Source organism: Stegodyphus dumicola, chromosome 9, assembly GCF_044657685.1.
Source record: "Stegodyphus dumicola isolate Sdum_Otavi_A_Nest chromosome 9, ASM4465768v1".
Taxonomy (NCBI): Eukaryota; Metazoa; Arthropoda; class Arachnida; order Araneae; family Eresidae; genus Stegodyphus; species Stegodyphus dumicola.
Genome location: NC_140776.1, coordinates 156,040,609 through 156,054,253, shown reverse-complemented (window position 1 = coordinate 156,054,253; position 13,645 = coordinate 156,040,609). Strand labels below are relative to the sequence as shown.

General features: G+C 31.8%; 1 protein-coding gene across 1 annotated transcript in view; it reads right to left on the bottom strand.

The window, feature by feature from the left end:
• LOC118184628 (uncharacterized) overlaps window positions 1–13,645 on the bottom strand; it is an 888,058-nt gene that overhangs the window by 285,638 nt on the left and 588,775 nt on the right. The window contains exon 5 of the mRNA XM_085824262.1: window positions 3,143–3,248. Within this exon, the coding sequence (XP_085680388.1) occupies window positions 3,143–3,248 (106 nt within the window). The remainder of the gene's footprint in view (window positions 1–3,142; window positions 3,249–13,645) is intronic.

Sequence of the window (13,645 nt, the reverse complement as noted above, 5' to 3'; positions counted from 1 at the left end):
AAAGAAACTATTATACTATTAAAGAAAGCTATTTTACTTGCACATTATGTTTTTAATTTGAAAAAAAAATGAGCTAAAAATATTGATTTATTTATCCGCTATGTTGCGAGCAGCAAGCATTACAATTTTATGTTAATGAAGAAGGTGTGTTTACTTTATTTTGTTTATGATATTTTATATCTGGAATATAAAACACAATCAGTATAAGTAAAAAATACAGTATCAGGGATATAAAAATAAATAATACTTCAACAAACAAACAACAACAACAAAAGTACAATTTTCTTTCGTCTTTTTCAGGTTGAAAAACCTGGCCGGAAGGAGTTTTCTTTCCTCCTCCAACTTTTAAACTTCAACTCTGCCATGCTTGGTGATAAACAAAGTGGAAGCTAAGTTGTGAATTTTGCAGTCGCCATTAATATATGAATATGAAATCAACTCCATCTGTGTCTTTTATGTTCTTTCTAATTATTTTTTTGTTTTGCTTCTAAAGCAAACATTTTAAACTTACTTGTCTAGTCATTTTCATCGAATAAACTTCACATTCACATAACAGTACAAAATTTCATGAACATAAACCGGTTAGATATGAAAATATTGAGCTTTAACCTTCCAGCACGCGCGTATGAGCAAAATTTATGACAAATTCAGTTTTTAATGCACATTTTTCGCATATCGAAGCTGAGACGTCTGAAAGTCATTGCTATTCCTCGTTTCTACCCTTCCCCACATCATGGATTGTGCCAACAGGAAGTCATTTATTTTTTTTAATTGCGCTTTTGTGCTACGTGGCAGCTTTTTCATAAAAGTTGCCACACGCGCGTGGTCGTGTTTTAAAATTCGGAAAATATTTTTTTCTCAAATATTTTGTAATTTTGCGTTATTAATTGTCGCGTATTATTTTAATTTGAATACATTTGGGTCTGTAAATTTTATATCGGTTTTCATGGCAAAAAAATATGTGCAACCAAGCTGATTTTGCTCAGATTCTTCAAGAATTATCTTATGAAGAAAAGGAAGACGGGGAAACCTTTGGATGCGAGAACAATAGCGATTTCCATTCCTCATTTTCTTTCTATTCCTTATTTTCTTTTATTTATATTTTTTAGAAATAAATAAAAACATTCAAGTTAGTTTAAAGTGCGTTTTTGTAACCAAAGAGAAGTAAATTTCCTTGCAGAAGTAAGTAATGCTAAACTTACTTTTTTTCATACCAAAGTGTTTTCCTTTTTTATTATCTATACTTGTCTTTGATGAATATTTAAATTAGCTTCGATTTTAAAATATAATTATTAAACAATAACTTAAAAATTTTCTGTAAATGAAATACATCACTGCATTTCCATCTCACTAACATGAGGACTTAAAAATAATTTACTTATATTTGAATGCGATATTATTTGTATTTTGCAATAATAAGATTAATATTTTATTTCTTAACAAGTTTGTTATTCACTCATTTCTGTCGTTTTTCGTGCCAAAATGGTAAAATAACGGATGTCGTAAAAAATACGAGGCGCGCGTGCTCATGTAAAATTGCCAAGCACGCGTGCTGGAAGGTTAAAATGCGTTATATACTTGACATATATTGAAACTAGAAAGCCCGGCGGTCATACGAAATGACCACTGTTCTAGATATTATAAATTGTAATTAAAATGATTTGTGCGATGGTGTCTGCTAATTTAAGCTGAATTGCCCAGGGTAGACGGTGAGGACGCCCCTTTGCTTACTGCCCCACGGGATTTCCCCCTTCTACTTGCTTAATTGTTTAAAGTAGAATGCAATGAAGGGAACCACTGACGGTACATTTCTTAAGAGCCACCGCTAAATAAATAAAGGTGATTTAAATAATAAAATGTTAATTCACATGTCAAAGATCTCTTTTTACACAACATTACTTGTGTAGATCTTCCCATCATTTCTAAGCTCGCCTTGCAGAGGACCATCAATTATTTTTAATTTTACGTTAGTTTACGTTTAACTTAGAGTTCTTTCACACTCTTGAACAGGCAACATAAAGTTGACCGTGTCCAAATGCAGGCTCAGGTAAAAAAATGCCAACACGCTTAAGCGTTTGATTCTGAGACTTAGTGATGGTCATAGCAAAGGCAAGTTTTACAGGAAATTGTCTACGTCTCAATTGAAACGGCAACACTGTGCTGTGGCAACTTCACCCCATTGGCTAGTACAGTTACGCAAGCAAACAATGAACTATCGGCGATAAACAGACACTTCAGCCTCATGGTGTGAAGTAACAACATGGGGTGAAGTGACATCATCTCCTCCGAAACGGCTGGCTCCCGTGCTTAGCAAAGCACATCGTTGGATTCCGCAGATCCACGGCACGCCATTTTGACCATTGGCGTCTTCTTGGGACTTTAATTAACCGAGAAATTAATTAAAAATTAACTTTGCCCTTCGTTTTCCCAACATTTTCCACTTTCTTTCTTGGGTTTTCCCTATTAAAAGGATTTGGCTACGTGCCAAATTCTTTTTTCTCGAATATCTACGGAACGGCGCCGAGCTGAAATTCGAGACGCGTATCCTTGGATTCCAAAAAATTCTCCGAATCCATCGATACCGTTCTCATCTTCGTACGACTTTAATCGGCCGAGATATTAATTAAAATCTGCGGAAATGTTAATTTTCGCACTCATTTTTCCGAGTGGCAACAATAAACTATCGGCGACATACACTTTAGCCGCTTATATATAACTATATAGAGAAAGATTTTAAATGTACCAGATCTTTTAAAGCAAAAATTAATTGAATAAAGTAAACGCAATTTTTTTTTTCATTTTTTATCTGAGAAGTTTATAATTGCTATTGCTCTAGCATTTACTTCGTGTTCTTTGATTCGTTACGGTAACGTAATATGTTTAATTTCAACAATTAAAATAAGTATAACGAAAAATGCTTGACATATTAAGCATAAAATGTCAGATTTAAAGCAAAGAAGCATGCTTAATCAACTGGAAAACCGCCCTTTCAGTTTGTAAATGTAAGTTTAACTTTGTTGAGTAATATTATATAAAATTAAAAGTATACATATGAAAGATGCAGAGATGCCACATGCTCATTGAATGTACATGATCACTTTTTGCGAAGCAAATATCACATTTAATTATTAAAAGTACTAACCTATATCCGCTAGAGTAGAGTTCCTCCTTTTCTCCCAAGAGACAGAAACTATCTTTCGAAGCGATTCGTGAGCTCCTCCATTAAGCTGTAATGACTGTTTCCTACCCTGTGGATGTAAACAGAAACATTTGCAATAAGCAGTATTTAATAAGCTCCAATTTGCTATAAAGTGTGTTAATGTTGAATCAAATTGTGTACTTACATGGCATTTCGTATAACAGATAATTAATTTGTAATGGGATACAGAGACTATTAGTTTGTTAAATAAGTATTAAGTAGCATTAGCGGAAACTACTACTGTTCATTTTATATTTTTTATTATAAAATATAACTGCTGCGTAATTAAATCTTGCAAATGGTATCTCTGCAAAGAAAATTAAAACAGAAAATACAGAAAAATTTGAATAAACATATTATTATATTTTACACAAGTACATATATATTTACAACTAACCGTACAAATAAGTTAGAAACATGCATTATAATTTTTATAATTCACAGTCTTTTAATAGATGACGATTTCAAAAGGAAAAAAAATGCGAAGAATATTAGGTATTTGTCTGTTATAGGGCGCCACGTAAAAATGTAAGATATTCTTTATTATAACTTATTTATTAGAAATTTAAAATAGTTTATAAATGAAATACAACTGAAATTTTGAAAAGAGGCTATGAATGTAGAGACGTCTACCAACATTTCTGACAAAATTTAATTTTTTTTTATATAATACTCATCACATAAACTCTAACAAGCATGATTCAAAATGGTAGCGTTTACTACGTTATTTCGCAATGCCTCACATTTTTTTTTTTATAAGTGTTTCTGTATAAAATCCAGTGTTTGTATCTAAGAAACTGTGTCTGTCGTTAAGTGTAAGATAATCATATTCTTCTTCTTTCAAATCCTCTGTTTTGTATCTTTTACAGCAAATAGGAAAAATCTGGTATGTACACCACATGACTTCCTTGTAAGGAATATTAAATTATACGTAATTTTCCTGCATTTCATTTAAACATATTGAATTAACAGTTAACGAATTTTGAATTAAATCTACTTCGTGGATAAAGCATAAACCACAACAGAATATATGCACTCTTTAAACTTCACTATATTTATTTACCATAGCGATACTTCGACGGTAGGTTCACTTAACAGCATTACATCTTATTCATTTCATAATTCAGAGTGCACACAAATTATATCGTCTGAAGAATTACCATAAGTTCTATTCAAATACTATAATAAATCTAAAACGATGTATAAAAGAAATTAAACAAATATAAAACAAACGGTTTTGCGCAGACGATTCAGCGGCGTTGACCTAATTAATCCAGTTCTCACTTCGCAACAAGACAAAAATACATAAAAATTCAAAGTATTTTCATTAAAATTTGAAAGATATAGAAAAACATAAAACACCAAGTATAGTTAAAACAATTATAAAAACAATTTTTTAAATAAAAATTACAGTTTCTACGCTAGCTAGTGCTTTATCATACTAGAGAAAATAACAGCGTTTTATTTGCATTTATAACAGCTCACATAATGGAAAATCTTTAAAAAGATCGTCATTTACTCTGCAGATTGTGCCACTTTTATTACAATTTTATTACGATCTCTTTTAGTATGCTGTATTGACCGTACACTTAAATTACTGTGAACCTGAAGAGACTACTAAATTTTCAGATCATTTTGGTCTTCTAACTCGACCAGTTAGAGACAAACTATTCAATATCGATATTTACTTTTATTTTTGGAAATACCAGTCATTTTCAGAGAGGATCGTCACATAACTATACATTGTGTTTAATTAGAATTAACCTAATAGTGATTACATATAACCTATCATTAATTTTAATGTAGAAAACTATTTTTGAGCCTCATTGCCGTTAGTGCAAGCTTGGCTTAAATATGACTATACTGTTGCAGAAATGCACTTATTTGTAATTTAATTATACAGTTTAGAATATGTTGAGTTTTAATTGACGGCTCATAGATCAATTAATTTATGTATTTAAAATGAAAAATTTCTTCAGCGAATCCTTTTTCAACCTTAATTAAATACTTATTATGCAAAATAAGTTCCTCAGATTTCAATTTCATATGGTTCCACAATGTTCTTATTTGCTTAAATTCAAATATTCATCAAAATCAATTCTTCTTTTCCTCAATTTTGGAATCATTCCCAGTTGCTGGAGGTTTATGCTCGTATTTCCAAGTCTGGATATAGCTTCATGATAAAATGATAGTGGTAAAGCCAGAAAAAAATTGTGTGTTTTATTAGAACCTTTAAAATAAACATAAATTCTTTCTTTTTGAAAGGTACTCAAGCAGGCTAAACTTTTACTTGAGTGGCTTTCATAAAATACCTTGAGTACTTCTGAGCCCTTCTCGAGTGCTTTGTTAAGCATTACGGAATTTTTTTAAATGTAATTAATGATTTTCATGGTTTTGTGCGTAAAAATTCTAATAATATTTTTGAGTAATTGCGTTTACTTTTATTTTGATGAAACAATCATTTAGCGTTCCTGATCCTGAACGCCCTCTGTCTATAAACCTTTAAACCCAGTGGCTGAAGATTTCCTAAGCAAAGTAAAAAATTTACCAGTTTTAAGCTTTTTCAAAAATTAATTGCTAAGCGTAATTTGGCTTTTGTATTGAATGCAGGAAGTATTAAAATACTTAAGTCGTATGTTTTCATGACGAAGTTCAATTTATTAAAATTAGCTGGAACTTCAATCCTGCAGTTTCTAATATTTTAGTTAAACGCTCATTTTACATCATTAATTTTCACACGACATACTAATATATCAATTTAAATAATGTAATAAAGTGTTGGAAATAAAATTTAAAGAAAAGATTTATGGAACCAAAATTTGTTAGTTATATGAACTGAAATGTAACTGCGGATTAAAAATCAAAGTTTCAGAATGATAATGCTTACAAATATGTATAATGTCAATAAATGCTAGTAACTGTCTACAATGCTCAACTAAGTGTTTTATATTGTACTAACTAAACTTCACTTATCAGCGAGAATGTTGTTATTAGAATTTATTGGCCAGAATACTGTTTTCAAATTTTAATTACCGAATATATGACAACCTACAGTCCGGTTCGCTTACTCATCAGTATAAAGCAGACTAAAAAAAAAAAAAAAAAAAAAAAAAAACATTATTTGACGCATTTGATGCAACCAATGTAATATATCATTTGACGCAAAGAATGTAAATTAGCTAAGGCAACTTAATTGTTATTATACAGATAATTTAGAGTTTAGCAGAGGAAACATCTGCTTTTTAAAAATCTATCAACTATTACTCATTTATATTCTAGTCGCATGAAAAAAACTCATTGCAGTAAAATTAAAACTCTTTCTCAGATTTCTTCCCCACTCACACACAAAATCTTTTCTTTCCGCTGATCTAAAGTTGGTTTCTCTTTTTACTTCCTTGTACGAAGTAAAAAGGAAGTATTGTAATCGCGAAAAGTTTCAGGCAGCATATTTCAACGAAAATATCCATTTTGACCGCTATCAAATGCAATTTAACGATGTTTTTGCGTGATATCTGTACGTAAGGACAGAATAAAATACTCTTTTCCTTCAAAAAAAATTATAAAATTGCTTTAAAATGAATTCTGAAGAGAATTTTTCGTGGCGTCTGTACGAATGTATGTACGTACGTACATACGTATGTATCTCGCATAACTCAAAAACGAGTAGCCTCAGAACGTTGAAATTTTGTATATAGGACTGCTATAACATGTAGATGTGCACCTCGTATTTTGGTTGCAATTGGCCGCACCAAACGTATATAAATATATTTATATATATATCCACTCTGTTACCCGGCTCAATGATCTCAGTTTCTTTACTCTTATATGTTGGTAAATTGTACATTTTTTGCTTTAAAAATGATTGAATTATGTTGTTTTTATCTTCCGGTTAAGGATTTTATGCCTTCTAGTAAATCTGTGTGCAATATTTTTAGAATTATCAGCAATTTTAAAGTTGTTTAATTGCCGCTAAGCCTTTTTTTAATGACAGCCATTGATGTTTACATTTGAAACAGGAGACTAGTTGATTTGTTGCCAATCTAGAGAAACTTAGCTTTGCAACAACAAAGATAACGTATTCATTTATTATTGCGAATTAAATCATGCTTAATTCTTTCTGGAATTTTTTCGAGGAAATAAGCGTTTGAGATTTACTTCGTAATTTTTAATATAGATATTTTGAGTTTTTATGTATTTTTGCCTTCTCGCGAAGTGAGAACTGAATTAATTAAATGAGAAATACTCAATCGTCTGTGAAAAACTTTTTTTTTTTTTTTTTTTTTTTGTTTGCTTAATTTCTTTTATACATAGTTCTAGCTTTATTATAGTATTTGAATAGAACATGTGGCAACGATTATATAATTCTTTAAATGATACAAATTTTGTGCATTCTGAGTTAAAATATGAATGAAATAAAATACTGTTAAGTAAAGCTAGCGCCAGAGTGTCGCTATGGTAAACAAAGTGAATTTTAAAGAATGCATTTATTCTATTGTGGTTTATGCGCTGTCGGCGAAGTAGGTTTAATTCAATCTAATAAATTTAAGTAAAATGCAAGAAAAAATGCGTATAATTTAATATTCCGTACAAGGAAGTCATGTGGTGTACACATCAGATTTTTTCCTCTCATATTTCATACGATGAGGTTTGCTCTTTGATATCAGCTGTTGGTTAAAACTTCGGTTATGTAACAGAGGTTGCGAATGATATAAGCTACTCATTATGTATGACTCACCACATAGCAAAACACCTTTCCTACTCCTACCAGAAAAAAATTTCTGAATATTTCTAAGATAGACCTATCAACCTCGTGGGACTCTGCCCGTTTCAGCCCTTGTTTCTTCTTGAGAAATTATTTAAAAAAATCATAACTATAATGTATTAATAGAAAAAAACTCCGGCCAAAGCTGGGTATATATATATATAGACTCGGGTGCTAAAAGAACATTAGCTGTGATCTCTTTCCAAAAGTATTTTCTGAATTGACGTTCAGAAAATGGTAGACAGTCTGTAGATGGAATTGACAAAAATTCAGTTCGACTTGACTCTAAAAAAGCAAAAGTTCAATAAAATGCCTGCCCCCCGAAATTTTCAGATAACTGTCGGTGCGGTTCTCAGAATGCTACAAACGAGCATCGTACGGGATTTCAATATTCAGTAGTATGTATCAAAGTCAGCAACTTTTCTCTCTCATGAAAAAGAAAAAAAAAAAAAAAAAAAAAAACCAGAGAGATAAATGTTAACAGATATTCATTGAACCTTTGTTATGAAAATCGCTAGTGCTAGCAACATGTCTCCAGACATCTGAAAACTAGTTGCAGGGGAAAAAGATGTTAGCTACAGGGAAAGAAAATAAAGGTATAAACTTGCTAATACCTTTATTTCTTTATGTTCGTTCTCTTTTTTAAAAAAAACAGCAGTATTACGTAATATGTTATGCATTTACTCACATTTTTAATACATCATAAAGTAATGAAAATGGCTTTTTTTCCTTACCTCTACCTGTTATAAAGTGTCGATTCTTTGGACCACACGAGTTCCTGAGTTTGACATGCTGTTCTAAGAAGACGTACGAATTTGATAAATATTCATTTTATTTCTTTCAACTAATGTAAATTCGCACGTGTTTTGCATATGTTTTAAATTATACGTTGTCGTTTCTCGTATATTAATAATGTTTGGAGATCTTCCCTTAAAGATCTTATTTCAAACAGTAGTTCAGTGCATGAAACATTGATTCAGTGTATCTGGGAAGGTCTTTCACAGCAGAGTTAAGTGAACTACATGATAGCAAAATGGCGGAGTCGTCCGTAATGAGAAATCAATTGAGGAATCTTTGGATGTTTACATTCGTGCAGAGATACGCTGAAATGGGATACCTCGAAATGATATCCTACGGCATCATGGATACAGTTAATGACAATTACTAGCAGATGTCTGTGTCGAGTAATTTAAGCTTCTCTTTCAAATAAATCTCATAGGTGTTTAATCTAAGTGAAACTGTCTCCTTATATATCTTTAAAATTAACTACAAATTCATGTAATTATTTTCAATAAAATGGAAGCTTTATACTGACAAACAAGTTTCGTATTTGAATTATAAATCAAGAGAAATGCAGTGTTCAGTAATGAAGACTTTTATATACTAAATTAACAAATAGCAGATTTTGGGAAATTTCATTTGAGTAGAAAAGGATTAGTTTGAATCCTTCTTACAATATCCTACATTTAATGTAAAAAATATGCATGGTAAAACATGAAATCTCAAATAATTGTTTTTAACAACGGATAGAATAATTTTTTATTGTTAACTTAGAGTCTCTATAAAGATGTCTGAATTCACGTTAGACATTATTTACTGTAAACTCTGTAGTCACTCAGATCATTTTATTTATTAATTTTTTGACTTTAAAAATGAATGGATTTAGCTCAAATCTTCAAAGAATTACTTTACTTATGTTTTCTAAATGTTATAGCTGCCCCATGAAACATCATGTGCTGTGCTGTTGACGCTCTAGCACAATATCTGTATTAAATGTTACAAATATATTTCTATTTATCTTCGATGTTGCAGGCATCGTAATTTCCATATCTTAAACGAAACCAAAGATCCATGATTCTAATTGGGAAGTTTAAATACATTCCAAAATACAGGTCCAAAATTGTTAATTTTATAGGCTGCAATTTTATAGATCTAATTTTATAATCGAAAAAGGTTTTACAGTTAAAAAGGAGGTGTGTTTTGGAATCGTGTACGAGGCAACACTTCGTCTTAAATTTCTGAAATTTCCTCTGGATTGATTCATTCTTTACCTGTAAATCTGGTTTTGGTGCAATGTTAGTTACGTTAGTTACTATGCAGTTAAAGAAACATTTTCATTAGCTAACTGTTTCGAAACTTTTTGATTACAATAGCATTTTGACATGAATTTGCCAACGTTTTCCAAAATTTATGTACTCTTGCGTTATGCTACTTTCTCCTAAATGCAGAAATATTTTCGTCGTCAGTTCTCCTTTAATTTTTAAACACAGTAGAATGTTTCATTTTCATTCCATATACTAATACAAATGGGGCCTTTCCGTTTTTCTTTGATAATTACTGATGTTTGAAAAATGTAAAAACTTTTAAACCACACTTCTAGTTGATTAAGCTTCTATTCAAAATAACAGTTTCATGTTATCTTTCTTCTTACTCATCAGCACTTTCAACTCACACCTTAAGCTAATGTGCTTAATTTATTAACGTTATCATTCAAAAGTGCTTTTGCAATAGCAAATGACATTACCCTGTCTGATATTAACTCTTTCGCATCGAAGTCGTCCCAAACGCCCAAACATTCAGACATCGGCTGGACGCTCGAAACGCCTGAATAATATCCTACCCAGTGCTTTCCCCCATAACGTTACTGCATTACTCATTGCTTTCAGGTGTTGTTAAATCACATGTCAATCATTCTTTTGAAGCTACTTCCTTTGTTTACTGTCAGTGTTTAGCTTTTGATGCCCGAAGTTGCAATCCCGTCCCAAGGGGGAACTTCACACAGTGTCAAAGCGTCGAAGAAAGAAGTTCTCTCTTTACTTAAGTAAGGCTATTGTTAGCGCTGTAGTATTCAAATTGTCATGGGGGAAGGAAAATCATTCCAGGAGAAATTCTTAGATACGGGCGTTTTCGATGTTTGGGGAATTGAGATTTTGCCCTCTCTCGATGCGAAAGAGTTTTAAGAACCCTCCTGATATAAATGAGTTACATGTTTCCCTGTGCTGCATCAAATTAAATATTTATTGTTTACATTTCTTCTCACACATTACTGTGTTGTATGTGAGATTCATTTGTCACATACCACTCATTCAGTTTATAGGCCTATTTAGGTACATACCACGTTGAAGTATAATCTATGTCATTGTCGCGCCAGCTCTGATAATGCAGATTTTGTGCATATTAAGTTCGGATGGAAATAGCGACCCCCAAAACAGCATCTTCAATGTACTAATATTCTTCAAATTGCAAGGAGGGAAGTCTGGCGATTTTGATGCTAAAGTAAGGAACACAATGTCATTTCCTCTTTTAGATTGCAGAATTGATGCATAATGCATAACAAAAGGATTTCATACAAATTAAGAGTATCTGTAATGTGGACCCCAAAACATGGATAAATAAAGATTAATTTGATGTATCACAAGTAAATACATGACGACTGCATTTTTTGCTGTAATTACTTACGATAATTCATTTTAGTATATCTTGTACAGTGGCGATTTCCAAATGTCAAGTTTTCTGGATTTAATTTTTGAATGCCTTCTTTGAACTTTCTGATTTTATACATCAGAGATTTGTAACGTTGATTTTTCCATGTCTAAGTTTTTAATTCCATCCTTAGTGGATGTCATTTGTGTTAGTTCGATATAGTTAAACAAATTTAGTAAAGGGATCAGTTACAGTCCCTAGATTAAGACACAATAACACGCCGAACAAATACTGATTCAGAAGTCAAACAACAAAAATCAGCGTTATATTTTCGAAATTTTCACCGAAACTAGTCCTGTGAAAATTTCGAAATTATAACGTTGAATTTTGTTGTTTGACTTCTGAATTAGTCCCTAGATATTTAAAGCAACTTAGGCATTGATCTCAAAAATCTGGATAATCTTCATAACTAACTAAAGGAAGCTATCATTTATCAATGAAATATACGAAATTATTTATCTTACCTCTCGTTTTAATCAAAATATAATAAATTTAGGTTAGAATAGCAATTTTAATCTTTTGTGAACAACTGCAGATAAAACTTTTCCTATTGAATTCTTGAATTTTTTTGTAATGAAGTATCCTCTTTTAAGAACTTTTCCGAAAACATTATTTTCAGTATTGGCGGTATTATTTATTATGTGTATTATTTCAGTATTTGTCGGTATTATGCATCAAAACGTTATTTTCAATATTTATTGGCATTCTTAAGATGTTTCTAACAGATTAACATCATTCTCGTCTTTATATGAGATGTCATGGGGTAAGACTATTTTTTTATGGTACAGTTTTTATCAATTTCAGTTTTGTTACTAAGCACCTATTATGTTGACTCTTTATGAATCTGACTAAACATTCATTTATTAGTAGAGGTCTATTCATATGCATCGCATGCTTTCTTTATCAAGTTTCCTACGCGATGTCCGATAGATAATTGACGATGAACTCGTCTTAAAGAACGTTTTAAAAGTAAAGTCTATCTTGCCTTGTTGGTGCTTCTTATTTTGTGTCAGAGTAAATTAAACTTCCATCTTAAGAGGTATACGCAAAACACTTTTACATCTTCAATTGCCACTGACAAATTAAGCTCCTAAATGCCATATTTAATTTCCGTTTCAGATGGGTTTTGATTTAAGTAATTAGCAAAATGCATCTTCAATTACTTAAATATTATTAGCTAATCATATCTTCCAAACCCATTCCGATAAACATCAGTACTCAGTTACGTTTTAGTCTCGAATCACATGCTTTTTTAACAAGACATCCTAGGAATTCTGATTTTTATGAATTTAAACTAATTATATATATTTAAACATATGTCAAATCGTCAAATTTCGTTATCGTAAACCAATTACTTTTTCACTATAAGCACATAATCTGTAAAAATAAAATGGCAAAAATAACGAATCATTCCCAATAAACGTTGAGCATAATAAACATTGCGAGGATGAGGAAACTTTCATGCAGTAAGAATTTTGTTAGAGATTGTTTTACTGTGTTATTCCGTTAAGTGGTATCTAAATATTTATAAGATTGCATTAAAACCTTCTAAGCGGCAAGGCCGTATATATACGGCCTAGAATATTTTTTGTGATATCTGTAAGAACACACACACACACATATATATACGCAGTTAAGTTGAAAAATAAGCTTTCCCTGTCGACTGTGGTCAGAGTTGTGTATGAAAGTCAAAAAATAGAATGAGACATTAAAGATATGACATACCTTTATTTTTCCACATAGGTACCAAGTACGTTGAGACATTTGTCATATCGCTTGATAAGCTTCAAAAAGCCCTCCAGGAAAAAATCAGGGCTTTGCATATGGAAGAAGCGTTGAACGGCTAGTTTCACTTCAATATTGCTTCCAAAGCGCCTTCCCCCGAGATTTATCCGCTATGAATGGGCACGTGGAGTATTAGGAACAGAAATTCATAACCGCCTCGTGGAAGTCTATGGGCCAGGTGTGATGTCGAAGCAAATGGTGCGGAGATGGTGTCGCACATTCAGTGATGGACGTCAGCAAGTGGAGGACATACCGAGAGCTGGACGGACGCGCACGGCCACTACAGATGCAAATGTCAGGAAGGTGGATGACATGATTAGAGCGAACCGGCGTATCACCATCGATGAAGTAGCGGAAGAACTTGGAATCTCACATGAGCGAGCTCAAAACATCATCCACGACATTCTTCGATACAG